Consider the following 26,112-nt stretch of genomic DNA (forward strand, 5'->3'; position numbering starts at 1 on the left):
TTTAAAAAATCTGGACTTTTTCAATAAAATCCCGACTTTTTCAATAAAATCCCGATTTTTTCAATAAAATCCCGATTTTTTCAAAGAAAAAAAAATCATTAAAGAAACTACCACGATTTTTTGGAAAAAGTCCCGATTTAATCCCGACTTTTTCGATTTAATCCCGATTTTTTCGACTGGGAAAAAATCGGCAAAAAATCGGCCGATATAATCGGCCAGCCAAAAAAATCGCGTTTTGGGGATTTAATCCCGATTTTTTCCCGACTTTTTCCACACTGAGAAGTATATCCAAGTCTTTCGAGAATAATCATCTGTAAAAGTGAGGTAATATAAATATCCCTCCAAGGAGTTCACAGGATCATACCAGATATGTCTGAGTGAACCAACTGCAATATATCGGAGGTCTTGCTTTGGCTTGAGGGGAATGGTCCCCTTTTGAGCTTCCCTTCGGCACATCCAGGACATACACCTTCTTGCTCTACTCGGAACTCGGGCATCCTGTCACCATTTGTCTTGCATTGGGTAGAGCTTTATAATGAAGGTGAGCAAACCTCCGTTGCCATAGTTCGGACTGAAGTGATGTGTCACAAGACATGACACCCAGTGGACTTCCTCCGACCTGATATAATGAATCGACCTGAAACCCAAGAGTGAAATCTTCTTTAAAATTCTTTTTCCATACATGTACCTTGCCATCGATGAAGGTCACCTTGTAGCCTTTGTCTTCCATTGCCGAAACGAACGCCAGGTTCTTTTTGAGATCATGTATATATAGGACTTCTTGCAAATGAATTGTATTACCCTGATTCAATTTAAGAGTGACATTCCCTACGCTTTTCATGGGATATTTTGCGTTGTCCCCAAGAACAATTTCCAAGTTGGTCTCCTTCTCTATCAGATTAGAGCCTAGTTTTCAAAACCGTTTTAAAAAACCGGTTACCTGTCTAACCGGCCGGTTAGCAAGGCCGCCAGTCTAGACCGGCCAAAAAACCCGGTTGGAAGGCCCCCTTCGCCCAGTTTTTGCCCTAACCGGTGAAAAACCGGCCGGTTTAGGACGGAACCGGCCGGTTTTTATCAAACCGGCCGGTTCCGTCCTAAACCGGCCGGTTTTAGGCATGCTCCATGACAAAGTCCAAGAACTTGAAAGACAGATGATCAACAGTCAAACCTCCTGTTCTGATAGTACCATTTCAGTGGCTATGCGAGTAGGTTATCCCATTTACATCCAATCTACATCTCCAGGGTATTTAATTTGGATTATCCTCCTGAAATCACCAGCATTCCAATAGATTTTATAGTTCTCATTTTACTACAACAGAGATTCACCAATTCTCTCGTTTAACAAAATAGCACACCATAAAATAAGACAGGGAAGCAGGTCTTTAAGAGAGGGTTGGTTGTGCCCTTTACCTTCTATAATTCATGAATTGGTTTACTTTGCCCCTATATTTAGGTATCAGTAAGGCTTAAATTTCCCATCTATTTAGTTATTAGTAATAATTCCTGATCATCTAATTTCCAAAGGTTTCTGATCAGTAAAGTTTGACCTATGAAGTGAAATTTTAGGAGGGGATCGGTTGCTTCCTTTATCTTCTATAGTTCATGAAACGGCTTACTTTGCCCATGTATACAATTATCAGTAATAATCCCACTCCTCTGATTTTCCAAAGGCTTCTGATCAGTAAATTTTCGCCTATTATTCAAGTACAAGAAAATGGACCACTTTCACTAGCATGCCTTTGGAGAAAGCACATTGTGGTAAAGGGAGTTCTATCACAGTGGAAATGAGACCAAGTACTTCTTCAGTTGAAACTTGAGAAATCAAAGGTCCTCCCTTGAAAAGGTCAAATCTTTTGCAGCAGGCCAAAGACATAAAGGACATGTTGGATTGAAGATTGATGCCATATGCATTTACTACTATGAACACTTAGGTTCTGAAATCTAATGCTAAGGCCTGAATAATGAAGATCATTATTTGCACAAAATGTTGCTACAGTGATTTGGAAGCAGTGATGGACTTCATCACATGAGCAAAGGCTCTAGGGTTTTGACATTTGGGTGTGAAAAAGGAACTTGTGAAATTGGAAGGACTGTAGGCCAATGGCCTCATAGCTTGCACCATTGTTTTTGGACTTTATAGGCCATTTAGAGCCTCATTTCTTATGTATTTTGCTATTTTGTCGATGATATGTATTGCACTCGGTGCCATTTTGATATATTCACCTTTACATGGTATATAAATGAGCAAACTTTGCATATTTTGTCTCTATTGGCTTGGAATCATGGTTTTACATCTTAAAAATAGTTTTGTTTCATTAAAAATTAATTATTTAATGTTTTTTTTAAAACCGGTTCGTTTAGACCAAACCAGTCCCGGTTAGACCGGTTCCGGTCGGTAAACCGGTTCATTAGGTGGACCGGTCCGGTCACCGGTTCCGGTTTTAAAAACTATGGATTAGAGAGAGCTTCTTTGTAACCAGTGAAGTGACTTGAGGCACCACTATCAATAAGCCAATTTCCTATCGAGTCCGGGGGAGAAGTAGTATAGAGGGCCGCTGGTAGACAATATTCATCTTGCTTAGTGTTAACAACGTTAGATTCATACCTGGAGTTTTTTGCCTTCTTGAAGGGTTGTCCTCTTCCTTGATTTCCGACATTTCTTTTACCTCTGCCATTGGACCTACCATTCCTTTGATTGCCTTGAGAGTGATTTTGGTCATCGTCATGGTGTGAGTCCCTTTTATCAGGGCACTCCCTCGCATAGTGGCCCATTTTGTTTCGATTGTAACATCGTCCTTTTCTTCCACCCTTCGGTCCAGCCAGTGTTACTTGGGAGCGGGAGCGAAAGCGGGGAGCAGGAGCGAAAACGGGAGCGGGAGCAACATTTTTAGAAGCTCTCAGTTTTGGAGCGAATCCCGGAGCGTTTTTTATATAATATATATAATTTTTTATATTTTTTACATTTTGATACATATATGTCAACAAAAACATGTAGAATAATGAATTAGATATAAAAAACATAAAAAAAAACATAGATTGAACCATACAACAAAAATCATCTAGAAGTTATAATCTTCATCAACCACGTCCACAAGTTAGTAACATAGTAACATACAACATATTGAGTCTCATGATTCATCAATCTTAAAGTTTCAAGCTTTCAAAATTCAATATATAACATTTATCATTATTGATCACCAAAGTTGTACTTGTAAGCTAAGCGTAACCATTACAACAAATAATATCTAACATGAAATGAAATGTTATAAAATGAAATGAAATGAAACAAATTTCAACTTTCATGAAGCATCATATTCATAATTCATTACTAATGAGTTATAATTGCCAACTTCAAACTTAAATTGTCATCTATTGTTTAAAAAAATATCATAATAAATATGAAAGAGTCAATAGTTATAAAAGCTACTAGAAACTAGAAAAGAGAAGTAAATCTATTATCTATTTCTTATGCTTGGCCCTCTTGCCATCACGAGAAATGTCTAATTTTTTAGTCTTGTTGGAAAATCAGGATCTTTGTCATTAATATCACCCTCTAAGCATTAATATCCAGAGGTATCTTTGTCATTACCTCTGTATCTGTATAGGGATCTTTGTCATTAATATCACCCTTTAAGCATTAACATAAGATAGAACAAGCATAGCATGTCAAGTCAAGATTTTGTTTGAGTGATGCATACATTTTTAAGAGGGTCATGATAGAGGAGTTCGACAACCAATGTCACTAACATCAAGGTACATAGAGGGATTGGTGCTCTTGATTAAATATGAGTTCCATACCCTAATACATGACAAAATTCAATGGAAACATTGCAATCCCCCAATCTTGAAATCCTGAAAAACTGATAAGTCTGCTGGATTTTGAATGAAATCTAAAATTCTACTTTCTCCATATGAAATCCAATGAGGCCGGAACCACTCTCAAACATCCTAAGTCATTTCATGGTAATGTTAAAAATTTAAGTAAAAAGATGAAAATGAAGATTAAGGAGAATGTCACTTTTACTTTAAGAATCTAACATTACCATGAATAGCACATCAATACTAGGGCCTAGACTTGATCATTAAGCTGCCCCACTAAAAATTATTTGTTTCTTTCAAAAAAAATTCCATTTCGAACATTACAACAACAAAAGAAATTGCAAAAAAGGCAAAACGCTCCCGAAAAGGCAGGGAACGAAAAAATTTTTTGGGAGTGCGCTCCCAGCCCATTCTCAAGTCGCTCCTGCCTGGAGCTCAGATTGGGAGCGGGATCGAGGGGCGGAGGGCGCTCCCCCGCAACACTTGGTCCAGCCTTTCCTTTGGATTTAGCCCCATAATTGTTTCTTCTTTTAGCATGAGATGAAAAGGCAGAGGGATTGCCTTTAAGTGCGGGCATTTTCTTGCTCTTCCATCCTAGTTTCTTCTTGAATACATCTAGCCATCAATTCCTCAAATCCTGGGATGACATTATTGTTGAGAAGAGTAGTCCTGAATATATACCATTTAGGTGGTAGTCCTCCAAGAGTTGTGATAGTCATTTCCTTGTCAGGAACTACTTCCCCAAAAGATAGGAGATCATTCTTGATCTCGATGATCCTTAAGAAATATGCTTGCATACTCTCATCTTTTCCCTTTTAAAATTACTTCAGCTTATTTCTAAGGAACAAAACTTGATTTGCATCATTAACTTTAAATAAACTCACCAGTCTATCGTAGATTTCCTTGGAGGTGGTCAACTCGGAAACATAGGCCACTAGGTGCTTGTCGATAGAGTTCCAGATGATCTTCTTTGCTTTGACTTCTCCCTCGGTCCACTTGCTTCTGGCAACAGCGGATGCATTTGATGGAGGTGCAACAATATTGCCTCTCACATGGTCCAACACTTCCTGATCTTCTAAAGTCAGATCGAGAGACATCTTCCATCCGTGATAGTCAGAATTCTTAGGGAGCTTGTCTTCAACGGGGAAGAGTATTGAGGACGCCATGAAGTTTTTAGGATAGCTTTGCCAACCTTCGGTGATTGGTCTTGTTCTTGCTCTTGCTTGGGCTTTGTCTTCACCTCAGCTCTGATACCATGTTAAATTATGATATGTTTTACGCTTAGAGCAATTTACTTTTTTTCTTCTTATTAGCTATTGATTAGCAATCACATATACATTAAGTAAAGTGCAGATAGAACATTAAACGATCGACAAAAAACAAGCCAAGACAAGAGACACAAGATGTGGCGGCTAGCCAGGGACAAACCCCAATTCGGGGAAACCCTTTGATCAAATCTTCTTTTATCTTTAATAGTTCAGCAGAGAGAAATAGTAAAAAATCAGAATTCTGTAATTTTACATCAGCAGCAGCAAACCCTAGATCAATGAAGTCAAACTTAGTCAAACGAGATGAAATTGACTTCCAATATGCTTGGTCAATTTACCGGTCATCTAGTCCGCGAACAACCTGAAGAAGCAGCCCTTAAACAACCCCAAATACACAATCAAACTGCAATTGACTGAAGTCAACCTGCTGCCCCAAACTAGGGTAGTCAACGCTGGTCAAACCTGAGGTCAAATTGCCTCAATTTTCATGCCCAAAACTGCGGCCTGCCTAGGAGAGGCAACCACACCAAAACCACACTCTTCTAAGGTCAACATTTGGTCAACACTAGTCAAAGAGACCACCTACAGCTTCTGCGTCCTTCTTGCCCTATTGCATCCTCCTCCTTCCCATGTGTGAGCTGCTCCTTGTGTAACCCAAAGCTAAGGAGAGAGAGAGAGAAGAAATGAGTGAGATGAGATGATGATAAAATGAATCAACCTCACTTGTATTTATATGATTCACTGGGCATGTGTGCCACACATTTAACTGCTGGCCAACCTTGACAATTTGTAAAGTAAATACAAATAAATTCATATCTCCATAAATACTTGTTGGAATCGGATGATATTTAGATCAATCCTACACCTCTCGACAAGAGGAATCTAGGAAAAATGTCAGCTGCCATAAATGAGGTGACCCACATGGAGTTTGGCCCTAGTTGCCAATTTTAACATATTAGCTTTTAGGGTTTTGGACAAACATGACCTCTTGAACTCTATACAAGAAAGATGAATGTTATTGTAATAGTATAAAGTATTTTGTAATATAATATTGTTATCATTCTTTGTCAGGTGTCTCTGTTTCGACCCTATCTAGGGCTTTAAACATTTGGTGATCTAGCTCATTTCATAGTATAAAGCCCTCATAACAGACCTTTTGATTAGGTATCTCTGTTTCAACCCTATCTAGGTTTTTAAACATTTGGTGATCTAGCTCATTTCATAGTATAAAGCTTTCATAACAGACCGTTTGAGAAAGTAGTATAGAAAATTGCATATATGTATTTTTGCAATTGTTTCTATCCCTTGGCAAGCACCACTTGATAAATTACCTCAAAATGTTGCAACTTTGTGTGATGGAGTTGAAACATGGGGACTTCTCTTGTGCATCATTGCAAGGGAGCCCATATATGCAACCACTGACAACCACAAGAGGACCAGCATAGGTTTAACTCATACAATGGACGACAGATGCCAAGAAATGAAACCAAGGATTCTATTTAAACGCAAAAGGAAGGGGACCTGTATATCCTGCCAATAAAATAACCAATAGGAGTATTGGCATAGGTTTTAGCTTGCACAATGAGAGTTAGATGCCAAGAAACAAAACCAAAGATTCTATTTACATGAAAGGAAGTGGTCCTGATTATTTGGACTAGCCAATCCTAGGGGAAAGGATTATACATGTGAGACTCTTTATGAAGGAAGAGTGACTTAAAAGTTAACGAACCAGATCAGAATGATGAGGGAACCCTCTGAGGAATAGGCTAACACCATGTTATAACTCCTGGAACAAACAATTTGGTTTATTTCACTTTAAAACTAGACTGGGTTTCTTGCAATATTACCAGGATTTTTATCTATAGCTGTACAGATGGACTGCTAAGGTTTTACACATTACTGAATAGAGGATACAGCCAATAATCCATACTTGGGAAAGAATATTAGGTGATGTGTATCTAAATGTACTGTGTTATTTATGTGAAGTTGTATATGAGCTTTTATTATGTCACGAGTTTTTGGTACTAAAATAGGATGTGCTATTTAGTAGTTATTCCAGGCTTTGTTAGCTATCTTAACAAGGCTTTGTGGATCCTACAAATTATTTTGCTAACACATTCTTAGCCTTACTCATTTCAGACACATATGCTTACTATGTCACAAGTTTTTTGTAATAAAACAGGATGTGTTGTTTAGTAGTGAGTCCAAGATTTTTTATATTAAATATTAATACCAGATCTAATTTATTTATACCTCAACAATTCTTTTATTTATTCAACAATCACTGAAAACTGCTGGAAAATAAAATTACTGGTATTTTAACTTTCAGAAATAAAATAGGGAAATCAATCACACTACAACAGCAAATTTTTTCTCAACACAATCTCCCTTCATATTAAACGTTTCAAGAAAATTTGGGCCTAGATCCACAGAGAATACACAAAAAAATACAACTGCTAGGAACTTGGAAATTGGCCTTCAAGGAAATCGGTCCCTGCAAATCTGTACCACTGGAAGACTTCAACCTCTGGAAAACGTAGCCTCCCTCACCAGCAATTCGGTCCCTCTCTTTCCTCTCCTACGATCCTCGCACACTTGAGAAATTTGGCCTTTGGATATTTTGGCTCTCCAATAATTTGACCCTCCTTTTCAGTTGACTCGGCCTCTCTCTTCTAGCTTTGGTTTCCCTGAAAATTTCCCCTGAAATTCCCCTGCTGCAATTCTTCTCCCTTCTCTTCAGTCTTGGAGTCTCTCACTCCTTGAGAAAATCACTTTCTCATAACTTTGCTGCTGTGTCTTCATCCTCTCCCATATGTTTTAACTTTTTTTAATAATTGCTCCATGGACCAAATCCCTTATCTCCAAGATGATTGAGGGCTATGATTAAATCTTAGATTTTTTTTTTATCAACGATGGAGATTAGATCTAAGTCACTTAAATAATTAATTATTTATCTTTAGGAAAACATTAGCCCAAAGTTACATAGTTTAAATAATTAATCAATGTACTTTTTCCGAAGTAAAAACATAGGAAGGAGATCATATTAGTTGCTTCTCTCGAACAACCACCTAAAGAAGATTTCTTCTCCTGCATGCAAGACACCAGCCTACGCAGAAGACTTTCGGATGCTACAAAATCAACATGTTAGCTATCTTAACAAAGCTTTGTGGATCCTTCAAATTATTTTGGTGCATTGGTTATCGCATGTTTCTATTTTTAATTCTGTGCTACAGTTTGCAGTGAGTATAGAACATTAATTTCCTAAGTTTATGGTAATATACTTCCAACATTCTTAGCCTTATTTATTTCAGATGCAAACGCTTACTAATGAAGCCTTTGTGACAGTGCATCATTTGACTCAACAATCAAACTATGGGATGTTGATCAAGGAAGCCAATTGTTCAGCTTGACTAGTCATAGGTATGTAAACTGAATTTGTGCTTCTTATTGTCGTCGTGCGAAACCATTTACTTTTTATTGTTTCACGTGATTATATATATATATATATATATAATGCTGAATGCTTAGTAGATACTTGAGAACTTCAGTTTTGAGAGCCTCATGCTCTAGTAAAGTGAACCACAATCCCAAGGGCATGGTACTTTTGTTTCTCTGCAAAATATAAGGCACAAGGAATGTGTTCTTGATTATATGCATATTATGAAATATGTGTCCTATGAGATACATATCTTATGAAATATATTTAGTAGTGGGAAGATCAGTTGGTGTGTGTGTGTCAGAGAGAGAGAGAGTTCAACCTGCTTGGTTTTCACTTCTCTTGTTTGGTTTGAATTCATTTCCATTTCGATGTTTGGATTTTTTTTCTCTGATCATTTTCCTTTATTCCCCCAAAATTTGGACATCATTATGCTTTCATCCAAAACAGTTATTTTCGACTCTACTATTCCCTTGTAACATGTGTATAGCAAATTCTGGTAGCTGGGTGACTTGCATTATGAGTGGGTCTTGTCTTCTTTATACAACTCCAAAGTTGTCTTCTTTATGTAACTTCTTGTTTTGGAAGGTGTTTTCCCTCTTCATCTTCAATCTGCTCTTAAGCCAAATAATTACTTTGGAGGTCTCTCACCCTTTGTCTTTAGCCTACCAAATCTCTTTAGATGTATAGAACTGTCCTCATTCTGAGCATTTTGTTGTTTATGAAAATCTTGATGGATTTTTCTCTAATTTATGTGGAGGATTTGGATTATGCATCTTAGTGTGGAGGGCTGTGGCCTCTACCCATTGCCAGTTTTTTTGTCTATTTTCTATTATTGTTACCGCTGCCAAAAAGTTTGTGCAACACACCTGAACTACCATGTTTGCTGTGCTTAGTTTGCATCTGTGCTTGGTCATGCTTTATCATCTCAACTAGCCATAGTATACTCACCAGCAGACAAAAAAACACTAGTATAAATGAGTATCAAATATTGGTAGTATAAATAGATTTGATGTTGTGCCATGATTAACATGGGGATTACGCTAGTGAAATTTTCCTTTTTATCTTATGAATCTTAACCCAAGTTTCTTAATAAATTTATCCTTTTTATCTTATGAATCTTAACCCAAGTTTCTTAATAAATTTATCTGATGTGTACCTTAGCATGTTTCGAATACAAATGGTGCATGCAATCCTACCGGTGAGTTGGATTAGAGCTTAAGATTGCGTGGCTTACATGATTTACATTTGGTTCTTGTTAGCAATTATAAAATAAGATGTTTGATTCAACTGCATAATAAGAAGTAAGAACAAAGCAAGGGTTAAAGAATTATGTCTTGTTCTGCCATCCCTGCCAAAAATAGGTAGATGGTCCTTTAGGGTGCTTTGTCTTGGACAAATAGAGGTCAAAATGCATAACAATCCACCTCTTCTGTAATTGTTTTTATTGTTAAGTGTACATACCTAGTACCATATACAGTAATTTGCTTTTTTGTTTATTTTTCATGTCATCGTCTTTCATATTACCATGCTGCCTGTCTCTGAATGATGCTGGCTAATTGAGTTTCACTGGAATCTTAGATTTTTCCTGTCTATTGGCAAATGATGGGTTGGACATGGTGATTGTTATGAATTTTTGGGCTATTTTGGACCTCTTTAGTACTCTTCCATATCTGTTTGGGTTTGACACGAACTAGGCATTGTATCACTGGTAGTTAGCGTTCTGGTCCCCGTGATTTACATTTGTGATTCCTGGTCAGTAATGTTTTCAAGTATTCACTTAAGACAGAACCATAACAACTTTTTTATATCTTGCTGCTTCTTTGTTCAGTGAACCTGTATATTTAGTTGCTTTCAGTCCAAATGGAGAGTACCTGGCAAGTGGATCATTTGACAGGTGTTTGCATATCTGGTCTGTGAAGGATGGAAGCCTTGTCAAGACATATAGAGGAAGTGGTGGAATTTTTGAAGTTTGCTGGAATAGAGAAGGCGATAAAGTTGCAGCTTGTTTTTCAAATAGCACAGTCTGTGTATTGGATTTTAGAATGTAACTTCAGGAAATAGCAATGATTCTTCCCCGGAAGGATGTTTCCTGCTGGGTTATAAAATAGATTCATTTGGTTCATTCTACATTATTTTGTGTGATTGTTAAAATTTCTCAGTTATATTTGCATATGGCTTCCTGTTGATCTTGGTGCTGTTTGAGTTATTCCAACTAACTAATAATTTCCAAGTTGAGATCCCATATTATTTATATATTGTGCAAGGTTTATTGTTTGTAAACCGTATAAGCAGCAAACCGTATGTAATCATATCAGGCTAACATAATGAAAGTAGTCAATTGTGATACCAGGAGTATTAGAAGTAATTTTGTTTTTTATTAGTTGTTAGATGTAAACTGGTTAATGACTTCACTTCCATTTTTGGTGCTTTGGAATCTGCCTTTCACTTGGACGGAATGAATGTTCTTCATATTTGGTGGTTTGGAATCTACTTGTCACTTGGTAGAATGAGCATAAGGAGTCTTATATCCTTTATATGAAGGAAGATAAGAATGACAATGTAAGTTAAATTTTGTTACAAAACTAGGTTTTGGTGGTTTGGAATCTACTGGTCACATGGGTTTGAATGAGCATAAGGGATCTTATGTTTTGTTTATATGAATGAATATAAGAAATGACAATATAAGTTAAATTTTGTAACAAGACTATCTTATTTCATGCCGCTGCTTTAGATTGTAATGCACACCGGAGCATTCATTTACAATAATAGAATTAATAGGGGCATGCCTTTGATTGGCAGGGACAAATTTGTTTTATGAATTTAGTATTTGGATGGTGTATACCTTTTTTCTTCTAGACTAGGGAGTATTTTGCAGAAAACTTTTAAACAGTTTAATTCATTTTGAGGATGGTATCTGTGGTAAACTTTAGATTTTTCAGCCTATGTCAACCACAGGGCTCAAAGCTGTTAGAATAATATACTTGCTTAACACTATTAAAACTATTATAACAATATACTTGGTAAGAACACATTTTACTTGCGGGAATTGAATCTGAATGAAGAAAATAATACAACTTTGAACAACATGGTATGATATTTGTTATGCGGGAATTGAATTTGAAAGAAGAAAAGAATACAACTTTGAACAACATGGTATGATATTTGTTTCATTCCTTCTAATATGTGCTTGAACAGTACTAAACTATGCAAAATGGTCCTTTAAATGCTAGCATGCACTAGTATGGCTGAGTGATTTTAGAATGATCGAATGTTCCTAATTAAAAGGAACGAATATGGAAAGAGGTGGAAAAAATGAACAGAGGCTACTTTATTCTTGTTTGTTTTCTCCAATTTCCTATATTATGATACTGAGGAAGTATTTGGACCAGAATATGGACAAAGTTGTTCGAGCCTATGTTAAAGATTGATTACCACTTACTGCGGCATGCCATCTTCATAGTCTTGAGGTTAGATCCCTCTCGGCATGCTGTATTCATAGTCTTGAGGTTAGATCCCTCTCGTATTTTTGATACACTACTCAATCGAGCTACGAAACTGAAGGCAAAGGGACCAGTCCTGACATCTACATTGATACTCTTCTTTTCTTTTCCGCAATATCCCTATTTCACTGTTGGAATATAGTCTAACAAATTTATATGCTATTAAATAATTTAGTGTTTGGTTTTATGTTATTAAATAATTTAGCATTTGGTTTAATTATTTCAATGAGAACATAATCTAACAGATTTGTACAGCAGTGTTATTAAACAATTCTACGTTTAATTGCTTAATTATGAATAAAGTTGGAGATATAGGTGGAATACTAATAGCAAACGTTCCAAAGAATGACATGTAGGAGGGGTTTTGGTTCCAAAGAATGACATGTAATAAGGGGTGTTCAGGTCGTCAGTCTTTACCTTTTATCAACCATAGATTGATATCTCATCACACCCTTAGATTGCTCTCTCATTAGGGTTGTAATTTGAAGTTTTGGTTAATCGAATTTGGTAGTTGATTGGGTGCTTTGACTTGAAATATTTTCCATTGAGTTTGTAATGTAAATGTAGATTGTATTGGAAATTTGCTAAATTCTTGTGTGTGAGGTTGTAAATGCATTGTATTCCTAAGGGATAGTTTAGTTGGTCGAGTTCCCGTATTTCACCAATGGAGGTCATGGGTCAAATCTCCTCGAGCCCCTTGGAGTTAGGCCCTACTAATTTGGCTAAAGGGTAGATCCCTTCAAGTTGATTTGTTGAAGAATCTAGGGCAAGGAATGTTAAGATGATTTTTCATTACATGATAACAATTTGTGAAGTATTTAAATAATTTATCTTAGCTTGATGTTTACTTCATTATTAGCATGTGTGTCTTAACTTCATCAAACTGCTATCAAGAATAAAAGAGACAGGGACACAAATGTTTCCCTTCTGCCAGGGCCAAAACCTCTCCCTCTTGGAGAGGAAAATCCATGCAAAATTCTTCTTATAGAGATTCTATTGACGAATACCAAGACCATGACCCTTGAAACTATTTGACTCTCCAAGACCAAGTCAGTAATCCTTTTTTCTGGAGCATTGCTGAGATCATCATCTTGCTGCTCCTTTGACACCATTGCATTGTTGTAGCAATGTCATTAGGTTTATCATGGCTACACCATGGTTGTCTCTATCATGATAACACTTCACTGTACTGCTTCTTTCATCATACTTGCACTGTAATACTTCTTGTGATCTTTGTCATTGTGATTGCCTTTGAAATCATATTCATATTGAGATTACTATCTTGACTAAGATTGTAACCATGTTATAATAGAGATAACTTATTGTACCTTATCCGAGATTTCAAACCTCCAAGAAGGACATCCTAAACTGTTCTCTATTGATCCATCACTGCACCTAGTCACCGAGGTCTTGCACCTAAGTCTGTAGCTATGTCGACACTGTAATACATATAAGGCAAACATGTGATCGTCGTTGATCCTATAGAATAGATCCATGACTGCACCTAGTCACTGAGGTCTTGCACCTAAGTTTGTAGCTATGTCGAGACTGTAATACATATAAGGCAAAGATGTGATCTTCGTTGATCCTATAGAATAGATCCATTACTACTCATCCTTGTACCTAGTATCCTATTGGGATACCATGACTAGTCCTTGTTGTACTTATCCATGTAATGTGAAGACTGTCACTATAAGGGTTAGGTCTTTATATAGTTTAGACCTTACTGTAATAACCTCATCCGAAGTCTTTACTTCCTCGTCCATTTGAGCATTGATTCATAGGTAGCATATAGATCAGATTTGTGTCCATATTATACTTTCAAGTTCTGGTCATGACTGCACCTAATACCCTAGCCAAGGTGCAGTCAGACCCTTCTTCTTCATGTGAGATCTTCTTCCTTGATTGCGTGCTCTCTGCCTCCTTGACTGTAGCTCCCTCACTTGAGTCCTTGTTTTCCTGCGGTGACATGAGATCGCACTGCCTGCACCCATACGAAGCACACCTTCCTGCACCCTATACCCTATTTACATCTCAGAGAAATGTGAGATCTTCACAACTTATTTTTGGATACCTCAACAGGGTATTTATAATGGTTGTGCATGTATATATTAGGCTGACATGACCTTTTGAACTAACGTGTCATTTTATTCAAGTCGACATGTCATATATTTATATATTTAATCCATTTTTGAGTTGACATGAAGATCCTTTGAATCTTTTGCTTGCAGAATTTGGTAGGCTTGCTTTTGAGGCATTGATCTTGGCCTTGGAGGGTTGTTTAGACAACTTGAAGACTTGTACATATTTACATAAACTCACGAAGAGTTTTTATACACATGACATGAGTCTTTTACATATGAATAAATCTCAAAGACATCAAGAAGAAGTCTTTCACCTAGAGACACTTCTTGCTCATGAAACCCATGTAGCAAGATTACAAAAAATAATTTATTACATCATGTATTACATCACTGACAAAGATCATGTCATTATGAAGATTGAACCTAGTTACACTTTCTTCAACATGATCCACCTGGTAGTGGGCACTCAGTGTCTGTGAACCACATTAAAAAAAAGAGAAGTTGTAAATGGATTGTGTAATAGATAATCCATTGTAATTGGCCAATAATTATGGATATGATATTTGTATAAAACTTGTAATGCTTTCTATTTTGAATTAATTTTATGTTTGAAAAGGAAAATAAAGATATGCTCTTAAAATAATATTGTTGATAATAATAGTAATGATAGTAATAAATATAATAAAATAACTAATTAATTATAAACAAGAATATATATATATATATTACTGAAAATGGAATTAAGAGAAAAAATTAAATAAAGTGTCAAATAATGCATATATTCTAAATGCTAATTGTTTGATGAGTGAAATGTATGAATGGAGTTTTTCACCATGGAATGAAAAGAAAATATGAATAGAAGTTAGCACAAGTTATTAAATGAAGACTTGGTGGTCTTGCATTCTAATGATTTAGAGGTTGGTTGGGAGGAGGGTTGTCCCCCATGCATGGTTGTGATTAGCAATTGTGGTTTTGTTGGAACTTGATGGTTCTATGTTCATCCACTTGTAAGTCAAATTCTCTTTGAAACTTTTAAGCATGATCCATAACTTCTCATCTCATATTCGATTATGCTGATTTATTTAATAAAAATTAAAATAAAAATTAAAAAGTCTACAAATGTGACTTACTTATACATGTTCATATTTAGCAATTTGAACATGTCATATAGTGTTATAACTTTTGCTCTAACCCTAAGGGCTTATGAACCTCTCAATTAACCCCCCAATTAGAATATGGGTTGGAAAATATATTGATCTAGTTATTGATATTAAGTGGCCATTCTAAAATCTGTATGATTTTTGATGTCTCATTATCTCAATCCATAGATTTTGAAGCTATTGTAAATTTATTTATTTGTTATTTTTTTAGAAGAAAAAAACACTAATTTTTTATAAAATGAAAAATCAGTACATATATCATAATATTGTATGTCAGCTCAATCTAGACAAGAGAGGAGATATGTCGAAGTCTCTACATGATCGAGAAACAAAAACAAACAAAACAACATAATCCTCCACTAGGATAGATAAAGTGCAAAAACACATTACAACATTAAACAATTGCCAACATTAAAATACGTTATTCTTTGGCAGTCGCCAAATAGGAAAATTGGAAGTTGCTATTACATAGTTAAATGATTGAATAAGATCTTAATTATTACTTATCACTATTGTTGACAACTTTAATGAACTTGAATTTAATGGTTTTAGACATCGTCTTTTTTTGTTCAGAAAAAACAATATAGATGATTTGGAAGAAAAGATAACAAATACTCCACCAAAAGAAAGACCATCAATACAACTGTGAATAAAGAACATGCTCAAATCTTAGCATTTAGATTTTGTTTGACAAAACAAGGTATTTCGAGACTTACAATGCACATCTTGGGATCTCTAACTATTGGATTTCATTGGTTTTATGTACAACGACAATTTGCTATAAGTGTTTGTACAACAACATATGAATGCCCATGAGAAGGTGGTATCCCAAACAATGTTTTGATAGAGTTACTAGATTAATGAGAATATTCATTTACAAGGGATTATTATGTGATTAACCACTAAGGGCAGTGATTGCAATTTATTGTGTATATTTTATCTCATTAAATAAGATGAGCAAAGAATAGAGTATGACTTTGAACTATGCACTCTTATAAAAAGAAATCGAGAATAACAGACATATTAAGCAACCATAATGAAAACATAAATTCTGCTCTGGAAACCCAAATTGGAAACATAACTTTGAGTGGGGCTTAGCTTTACATTTCGACAATCTATAGTACAAGCAGATTGTGTTTTTTTATGCATCTCTGATGTAGCAGAATTGATCCAGAAGACACAAACTATGTAATAGATATTTTATTAATGAATGAAAAGTTGAATGATGGTACAAATGCCTTTGTGATGGTTTCCTATATAGGCATTGACACGTCACGAAGGTGACGGGTCATGTCTTTTTGACCATAAAACCCTTCATAATTAATATAATATATTATTTATTATTGTTTGTATAAATTATTTATTCATAACAATCTCTCTCTCTTGGCTAGCAAAAATCCCTTTCATAGTGAAATTAATTAAAGGCTAACAACAATAATTTTTCATTTCCCCTTCCTGAGCCTTATTTCTATTTTTTAAAATTTATTTATCATTTCTTTTTTCTTTTGCTTTTGTCTTATTCAACTTTTATATTGCATTGATTTATGTGGTTTGTTGACCTTCATAAATTGCCAACTTTTTTGTATAAGCACAAAGTCTTACATCCATTCATTAGTTCAGATCCACTTCATATCCCACATTTCCATTGAGAGTAATTTTGGATTTCAAAAACTAGGAAACTAATCTGGATCAATGCACCTATTTTCTTCTTTGGAATGTGGCTTATAATGGCTACCCTTGCATCGACTTCTTGTTGTCATTGACCTCCTTCACTGTTATAGCTCCTTGACTATCCTTTTTTCATTGGATTGGAGATGTGGGACACTTAATCATCTTCAATCTTCACTTTCCACACCCTTCTCTTGATGTTATGAGATAAAATCCTTGGGGCTAGTGTTGGTAGCCGCAACAGAGAAAAAGTAAAAGATCAACAAAGAAAACTTAATCAATCCAACAATTCACATAGAATTCACAAAGTAGGACATGGGTACTTATCGGTGGGTCCTACGCTTGATATAAATCTTGAAGCATTCAAACCCTCGTTCTTCCTTCGAAGGTGCAAACTTGCAACACAAATACAAACTAGAGAGTAGAATGAATAATTCAAAGTTTACAAAGAGAAATATTCTCTGTTAATCCATCATTTGTACAACAAAGCAACATAAACATAACATATGAACAAGTTGGATTGGAAAATGAGTTTATTTATTGAAATTTGTGGTAGTGAGGTAGTTACACTCACCTGATCTTAACTAAAGGCACCAAGTGGAATCTTCATTCCAATCATCCCTTCTCGAGCCACTGAAGTTCTCCAACAAAGTTAGATGAGAGTGAGATAAGGGAACTCAACACAACAACATGGAAGCTAAGGTTTCTTGAAGTAGGGGGTGTGCTTAAAAACACTAGAAACAACAAACTTGATCGGTGACAATTTTGTCAAAGTTTGGATGCGAAGGCAATTCATGACTTCGAGGACCACTCAAGGCATGTATAAATACCGCCAGAAATTGGTTTGGGTGGTTATAGAATGGGTTGCACTAGGTGGGTTTCTTGTCTAACCCGCAAATCCCACATGAAAACGCACATTATGTGTGTGTGTGTGTGTGTGTTTCTTTGGGAGTACCTGCGTATATACACATTTTACATTTGGGTGGCTTGTGTATAGAATTTGGAAGAATCTTTTTAAGATAAGGTCATGGCTACATAGGGTAAAGTAGATGTTCCCTTGCCCAACAAGTGTATCTAGTGATAGGTGAGGCAAAAGATTCTATAATAGATGCCCCCTAATGTATGAGTCAGAAGGGGGTTTGATGGTAGATGCACATTATGTATACACACAAGGACACATCAAGAGGGTTCGAGAGGAACTCACCAAATTGGGGACCATTCAATACTTGCAAAAGGAACCGGAAAGAAAACTCATATCCAAGTATATTGCTGATCCATGATGATGTTTTTGCAGAAATATTGCCAAACATTTTACAACGTGCATATTAGGGACTAGTAAGATTTTCTCAGGTATGTGTTTGTGATTTGTGTGTTTTTATTTTGTTGTTCTCTAATTTTTGTATAGTTATAGTTTTCATACATATGCAATTAACAATACTTAATAGGTCTAGAAAATTTAAGGAGAAATAAACTTTCAGAATTTCGGATTTTAAGCATGATTTTTTCATATTTATTGTGACAAATTGTCTAATACAATATCCACAAAAATTTACAAACTATTAATACTTTTGAATTCAAAGACCTCCAAATATATGTTGGGTTACCTACAAACCAATCAGGGTTTTTATTGAATATGATAAAATTATTTCTTAGTATTATAGAAAAAGAATAGGATTCCTTCCCTTTCAAAGATGAACAACATATCATATTTGTTATTTATATTGATCTTATAATTGTTATTAGATTTCATCCAACTATTACTCATGTATATTATTAGCATAAAAATATATTCCCTGAATAAACATCCAAAAGGAAATTTTAATATAACATCAAAACTCTCATCAAATAATACATTTATCACATAAAAATACATTTACATAAAAATTAAAAATTAAAAATTATTTAGTTATTTTTCTAAAATATTATTTTCAATTTTATATTTACAATAGTGAAATTTTGAGGGCTAAAATGGACCTCAAATAAAAAATGTACAACGAAAATCAAATTTATAAGAACCAATAAAATTCAAAATGTACAAACAAAATCAAACTTATAAAAACCAATAGAATTCAAGATGATGATGTACCATGGGGATGATTCACCATTTTTGGAGTAAAAAATTAAAAATATTAAAAAATAAAAAATAAAAAAACTATTTTTTCAACTCGTATTTTCAACTTATCTCCCTGGAGTTTTACTCAAATTTCAAGCAAAGACATTCATTGGATGCATTATTTAATTCCTTATGCAAAGAGTACACATGTTGCATACTTTCGATGAAACCTACTACATGAAAAATGAGAAATACATGCAAAATGTGATTGCAATGTTTTTTTCTCATATTTCTCATTTTTCATGTAGCATGGTCTATCGAAAGTATGTAACATGGGTATTCTTTGGATGAGGAGTTAAATTTTGCATACAATGAATGCTCCCACTCGAAATTTGAGTAAAACCGTTGGAAGATAAGTTGAAAAAAGTAGTTTTTTCTTTTTTCCTATAAGATTTGATGATGTAATCTAATCTTATTTTATTATTTCCACTATTATTTTATAATGTTACTTAGGATGCCCAATTTAGAGCTTACAATTTCTCATAAAAAATGTTAATAATGTAAAAAAAAATAATAATAATTGATGAGCACATGAAATAATATAATATTATATCAACTTTAAAAAGAGATAAAGTAATTGGAAATAAAAAATCAAAGTGTGAATAAGATGTTTAAACCTTATATTTTTCAAAAATATTTCAACACACTGAAAATCTATGTTAATTAATTTAATGTTAAAAGAAAATATTTTAATGTTGTATCTAATAAATATTAAATGTACAAAAAAATAAGTAATTGAAAATTAAAAATAAAAATAAAAATATCAAAACTTCCTAATAACAATAATAAGATATTATATAATAAGTCTTTGGCATAGCTCCATCTGTGCCGAATACTATTGGAAAAGCAACATACATGTGTGTAGCACCAATGATCCCTGTGCAATTTGAATTTCTGGGTTCATCTACACGAGCATAATGTCATGTCGGAATGAAAAAGGAAGAAGTAAAAGTATAATATTCTGGATGAGTTTTATTGATAGTGATTCATATCCTTTGCAAGCAACACTCATCCTCTTTTTCGGTTCTAACGCCACCTGTATGCAGAAACTAATTCCAATCGAAAATTTCCACAGTCTATGCTATTGTTACAACATCGATTGAGGGAGTTGGGGTTCCTTACGCCCAGACGAACCTCGGAACATGCAATATTCTCTTCTTTCTGTTGGGATTTAGTCGACCAAACAGAGATAGAATCATTGTTGGCAAGAACAGAATCATTCTATCTCATTCCTTCTCGATACTCATCAAAATTGTATTGTTGTGTCAGAGGAAAGCTACAATAATAAGAGGGAGAAGTGTAATTCATTTAATTCTTAATATTAATGTGACATTTAAAAATATTCATAATAATAAAAAAGTTTCAATGTGAGTCATCAATAAAATATTTTAAGTAATATTCATATATGCTTAAAAATAGATTTATAACAAAAAAAAACATTTAATGTGGACAATGTAATCTATACAATAATATAAACTCATTAATAATTAAATGAAAATTGATTCAAACCATAAATATTTATTTAATATATATTAAAAAAATAACATATATTTATTTAATTATTATATAATTATTTTAAAAATAAAAAACAATTATTTTAAGAATAATGGATTGTAAATTTATAATTATATTATTATTATTATTTTAATTACATTATATTTTTAATTTAAAAATATTATTAGTAATACATTTTCATAAAATATATGATTATTATTATAATTTATTATTATTATTAATTTAAATTTTTTATTAATAATATATTTTCATAAAATATTTTATTATTATTATTTCTTTATCTCTATATATATAATATTAATAGATAATGTAATTCATATAAATATATTAAAATATATAAAATATGATTTATCCCATTAACATAATAATCGAATCCGAGACTCTTCCATAAAATGGTATGAAAGAGCTTATCAAAGGATTCCACTTTAATCCAATTTACTTGTGATAATTATAATAATTGTGACTTAAACAAAGCACTCACTCCCAATTCAACGGTATATTGATTGCAAACACGGTCAATGTCAATTTCAAATTCTCATACCATAACTGCCATCCCATGCTTCAAATTCTCATACCATAACTGCCTTACCATCACATGCTAACAATTCCATTCATATCTATCTCACAACAAAGTGATAAAAGGTGCGGGCAATACTTCCACCCTGTTGAAATCAATGACACCCGAGCATTTAAATGTGCACATATTTTCAAAGCATTCGCGGGAGACGATCAAACTGTCAAACTGTAGACCTTCAAGTTGTATTAAGTTTCCAAACGAATCTGGAAGCACCTGCAGCCTGGAGCACCGGGACAGGTCAATAGTTTGGAGATTTGTCAAGCTACCAAACGAATTTGGAAGCACCTGCAAACTAGCACAGTCGGACAGGTCAATAGTTTGGAGATTCGTCAAGTTTCCAAACGAATCTGGAAGCACCTGCAGCCTAGAGCACCGGGACAGGTCAATAGTTTGGAGATTTGTCAAGCTACCAAACGAATTTGGAAGCACCTGCAAACTAGCGCAGTCGGACAGGTCAATAGTTTGGAGATTCGTCAAGTTTCCAAACGAATCTGGAAGCACCTGCAGACTAGAGCACCCGGACATGTGAATAGTTCCGAGATTCGTCAAGTTCCCAAGCGAATCCGGAAGCACCTGCAGACTATAGCACTCGGACATGTCAATAGTTCCGAGATTCGTCAAGTTCCCAAGCGAATCCGGAAGCACCTGCAGACTATAGCAATCGGACATGTCAATAGTTCCGAGATTCGTCAAGTTCCCAAGCGAATCCGGAAGCACCTGCAGACTAGAGCACCCGAGCATGTCAATAGTTCCGAGATTCGTCAAGTTCCCAAGCGAATCCGGAAGCACCTGCAGACTAGAGCACCCGAGCATGTCAATAGTTCCGAGATTCGTCAAGTTCCCAAGCGAATCCGGAAGCACCTGCAGACTAGAGCACCCGGACATGTCAATAGTTCCGAGATTCGTCAAGTTCCCAAGCGAATCCGGAAGCACCTGCAGACTAGAGCACCCGGACATGTCAATAGTTCCGAGATTCGTCAAGTTCCCAAGCGAATCCGGAAGCACCTGCAGACTAGAGCACCCGGACATGTCAATAGTTCGGAGATTCGTCAAGTTCCCAAGCGAATCCGGAAGCACCTGCAGACTAGAGCACTCGGACATGTCAATAGTTCGGAGATTCGTCAAGTTCCCAAGCGAATCCGGAAGCACCTGCAGACTAGAGCACCGGAACATGCGAATAGTTCGGAGATTCGTCAAGTTGCCAAGCGAATCCGGAAGCACCTGCAGACTAGAGCACCGGGACATGTCAATAGTTCGGAGATTCGTCAAGTTCCCAAGCGAATCCGGAAGCACCTGCAGACTAGAGCACCCGGACATGTGAATAGTTCCGAGATTAGTCAAGTTCCCAAGCGAATCCGGAAGCACCTGCAGACTAGAGCACCCGGACATGTGAATAGTTCCGAGATTCGTCAAGTTCCCAAGCGAATCCGGAAGCACCTGCAGACTAGAGCACCGGGACATGTCAATAGTTCCGAGATTCGTCAAGTTCCCAAGCGAATCCGGAAGCACCTGCAGACTAGAGCACCCGGACATGTGAATAGTTCCGAGATTCGTCAAGTTCCCAAGCGAATCCGGAAGCACCTGCAGACTAGAGCACCCGGACATGTGAATAGTTCCGAGATTCGTCAAGTTCCCAACCGAATCCGGAAGCCCCTGCAGACTGGAGCACGCGGACATGTTAATAGTTCCGAGATTCGTCAAGTTCCCAACCGAATCCGGAAGCCCCTGCAGACTAGAGCACCCGGTCAGGTCAATAGTTCCGAGATTCGTCAAGTTCCCAAACGAATCCGGAAGCCCCTGCAGACTAGAGCACCCGGACAGGTCAATAGTTCCGAGATTCGTCAAGTTCCCAAACGAATCTGGAAGCTCCCGCAGATTACTCGAGGAGTGCAGGATAATAGTTTGGAGATTCGTCAAGTTCCCCAACGAATCTGGGAGTATGTTCAAACTGGAGCACGCACTGCATCTGTGAGGTGAGAGTCCTACAAGGTAAGATAATGGAATTCGTTAAGTCCTTGAGTTCGCAAAATAATTTGGTAGTCAGTCCAATTTTAGATAGTAATACAAATATAAAAAAGGAAATTGTACCTGGAGGGCCCAGTAATTCTAAGTGTTTCAACGACTGTAGATGCCAGAGTTCGTCTGGTAATGTTAAATGATCAGAAACAGAGACCACAATTTTTTCGAGATGGGTCAACTTCCCAATAGACTTCGGAACCTCCACATCTCTAGCTTGAACATACAATTCCCTCAACTGCTCCGGCGCCTGCAATCTTTATATTATCAAAATTGGTTTGACCCCTAGTATGCTAACAATACTAAAGATCAAAGTAATTTCCCAGATAAAAACATCTTATGTCAAGAACTTCAAATGACTACCTGCGATTCATGCAGCCACAGCTTTTGAACTCCGTCATTCTCTATTGTTAGAACTCTTAAATTCTTGAGTGAAATCCAAGAAGGTAGGCTGGAGTACGGAAAGTCATCCCACTGGAGCCATATGGGTGACATGGCACCCGGTGAAGGTAGGCTTTCAATGAATTCGCTCTCCTCAAAACAACCTTCAGTCCTAATCAGCTGCAACCCCTTCACATAATTTGTGAAACGACTGCCTGCGAACTCCTTGAGGTTTGTGAACAATGGTTGAGCCCTTTGGCAGCCTTGTGAGTGAACGGTGCTAATTCCGCGCACCTTATATATTGTTTTCTCAAAGATGTTTATTAGAATCACGATTAAGAATTGTTTTTTGAAAGATGGACATCCTTGCAAAGGTTAAGTATTCAAAACATAACACACACAACTTTGACAAAAACACTATTTTGGATATGGGTCTAAAGCTTCAAAATACATACCAGTGATTTGTCGGACAGAAGCCGAAGGTCGTGGGTTGGGCACGAAAGGCGAAGTGTCCATTCTGGAGGTTCAGTCTCCGCAATATGTCTGCCCAGGTCCCTCAGGTGGTCGTGCATTCTTATACAGTTTTTATCGTCTACTTCCACGAGACACCTACTCTCCAGGTTCCGAAGACGAAGCCATCCTCCCCACTCCGTTCCATCCCAGATTCTTATAGCTCTATCTTTGTCCTCTCCTATAAAGAAGCAGACAATGTCTAAGAAAATCTGCTTCTCTATTTTATCGAGACTGTCATAGCTAATTTTGAGTGTAGCCATTATATCTTCGGGAAGAATTTTGGAGATATCGTGCAATAGCGCTTTCCCATACTCCAAGTCTTTTCTGCGAAGAAGAGATCCAAGCACTTTAAGGGATAATGGCAATCCAGCACAAGCATCCACAAATGCTCGGGCCACTTGTTCAAATTCTCTAGGAGGATATGGTTGGTTAAACGCATGCCAGCAGAATAGCTCTCGGGAATAATCTTTGTCGAGTCCTCTTAGCTTGAAAATGGAAGACTCTGCAATCCCTGAGCTTGTAAGTACATCCTTATTTCGAGATGTGACTAGAATTAAGCTACCTTGCTGAAGCGCATCTTTCACTGGTAAAAGCAATGCTTCCACCTGCTGAAGATGGTCCACATCATCTAAAATTAGGAAAGCATGAGAAGATTTAAGATAACTTTGGAGCTTCTCTATACCATCATCAGTACTGCCTATTTGCACATTCACTTGAGCCAAGCCACTAAGAATCATACTCTGCATGGATTTTAGAGAGTTTCTCGCTACATTTTCTCTGACATCAAATTGAAAGTAAGTTTTCTTGTAATTTGATCTTCGACGGTTAAAGATCTCCTTTGCTAGGGTGGTTTTGCCAGCACCACCAAGTCCGACAATTCCTATAACTCTAGTCTCTCCGGTGCTTTGTTGGTCGAGTGACATCGCCCCTTCAAATTCTGCAACTTTCTCATCCAACCCAGTTGGATATCTAGACACATGTAATGGTCTTTTAACATTTTTCAGCACTGCTTCCACGACCTGTTCAAGGAGCTGTTGCTCATCGCTGAAATGAAATTACTAGTCAGAAATGCCTACAATATCAAACAGTCTATCAATCCAACAAGTTAAAAGGGAGAGAGTAAGAGGAAGAGTTGGAGTACTGACCCATTATACGTCTTCATATCGAAACCTTTTATCTCTGCAGCATCAAAGAGAGCCTTCCTCCATTTCTGGATGGTGCTGGGATCGTAGCGTGGTTGAGAATCGTGTGTTCTCTTCTTTTCGAGCATTTGCAGGGATCGACCATAGACTCCTTTTTCGCCATGTGTTCCCCATCGAAGATCTGCAGGCTCGACACCATAGAATACTGGAATAATTGTTGAGCCCGATTGGAACATGAGAAAGAGCTCATCAAGACACCAATTTGAGTCTGCATATCGGGGAGAGAAAATAGCGATATGCACCGAAGCTGTTCGAATGGCACTCTGGATTTGAGGAGTTATATTCTCTCCTCCTTGCAATTCATCTTCGTCGAGAAATACTCGCAGTCCGTGTTTTTTAAGGCGATCATAGAGATGTTTGGCGAGGGTTTTCTTGCAGTCCGGACCCCTGTGGTTAATAAAGATATCAAAGACATAGCTGTTGTTGGTGCTGGAGGATCCATATGAGGTGGATGCCATGGAAGAGAGAGTAGCTGCAATAACCTCAAGAGTCTCTCCTCGTCTGGCTGATCTATCAAACGGCAAAGTGGCTACCCGCTGATCTCTCTTTCTCAATACTCGCAATTGAGATTTATGTTCAGCAGATTTGTTGCCATTATATACAACAAATTTTATCAATGGTCAGGTAACGTGGGCGCATCTGTAAAATAAATTAAATATAAAATTATTGCAAGTTGTCACACAGTGCCATATATACTTTGTAAAATAATTATTATTAAAATGATTCTTCGTCCGACTTATTAGGCATGTAGATTTTGAAATTAATTATTTAAATTTTAATGGACATCGTTTCCTAACCAATAATAAATTTTTATTATTGGTTATTATATAAAATGAGTTAAATTAATTAATTTATTA

At 36.2% G+C, this 26,112-nt stretch overlaps 2 protein-coding genes across 2 annotated transcripts in view; one reads left to right on the plus strand and one right to left on the minus strand.

Annotated features, from left to right (window-relative positions):
* Nucleotides 1-10,660, plus strand: part of LOC149197211 (WD40 repeat-containing protein HOS15-like) — a 137,591-nt gene extending 126,931 nt beyond the window's left edge. Inside the window, exons 9-10 of the mRNA XM_089408604.1 lie at nt 8,433-8,507; nt 10,355-10,660. Coding sequence (XP_089264730.1) covers nt 8,433-8,507; nt 10,355-10,574 — 295 coding nt within the window. The 3' untranslated portion in view covers nt 10,575-10,660. The remainder of the gene's footprint in view (nt 1-8,432; nt 8,508-10,354) is intronic.
* Nucleotides 10,661-21,188: 10,528 nt separating this feature from the next.
* Nucleotides 21,189-25,864, minus strand: LOC149197212 (TMV resistance protein N-like). Its single transcript, XM_089408605.1, has 5 exons — nt 25,199-25,864; nt 23,996-25,097; nt 23,523-23,834; nt 23,232-23,409; nt 21,189-23,125 (listed from the first exon to the last, which is right to left on the minus strand). Exons 1-5 carry the CDS (start codon nt 25,711-25,713, stop codon nt 21,189-21,191), a joined length of 4,044 nt encoding a protein of 1,347 aa, XP_089264731.1. The 5' UTR covers nt 25,714-25,864.
* Nucleotides 25,865-26,112: the final 248 nt, after the last annotated feature.

This window comes from Pinus tabuliformis, chromosome 2_2 (assembly GCF_031772625.1).
Source record: "Pinus tabuliformis cultivar Carrire ecotype Pingquan chromosome 2_2, CPIR1, whole genome shotgun sequence".
Taxonomy (NCBI): Eukaryota; Viridiplantae; Streptophyta; class Pinopsida; order Pinales; family Pinaceae; genus Pinus; species Pinus tabuliformis.

Coding starts and splice junctions, on each gene's coding strand:
- LOC149197212 (XM_089408605.1), bottom strand. CDS start 25,713: ATGGCATCCACCTCATATGGATCCTCCAGCACCAACAACAGCTATGTC. Junction 25,098..25,198: donor GATATGAAGACGTATAATGG/GTCAGTACTCCA, acceptor ATTTCATTTCAG/CGATGAGCAACAGCTCCTTG. Junction 23,410..23,522: donor TGTGGCTGCATGAATCGCAG/GTAGTCATTTGA, acceptor TAAAGATTGCAG/GCGCCGGAGCAGTTGAGGGA.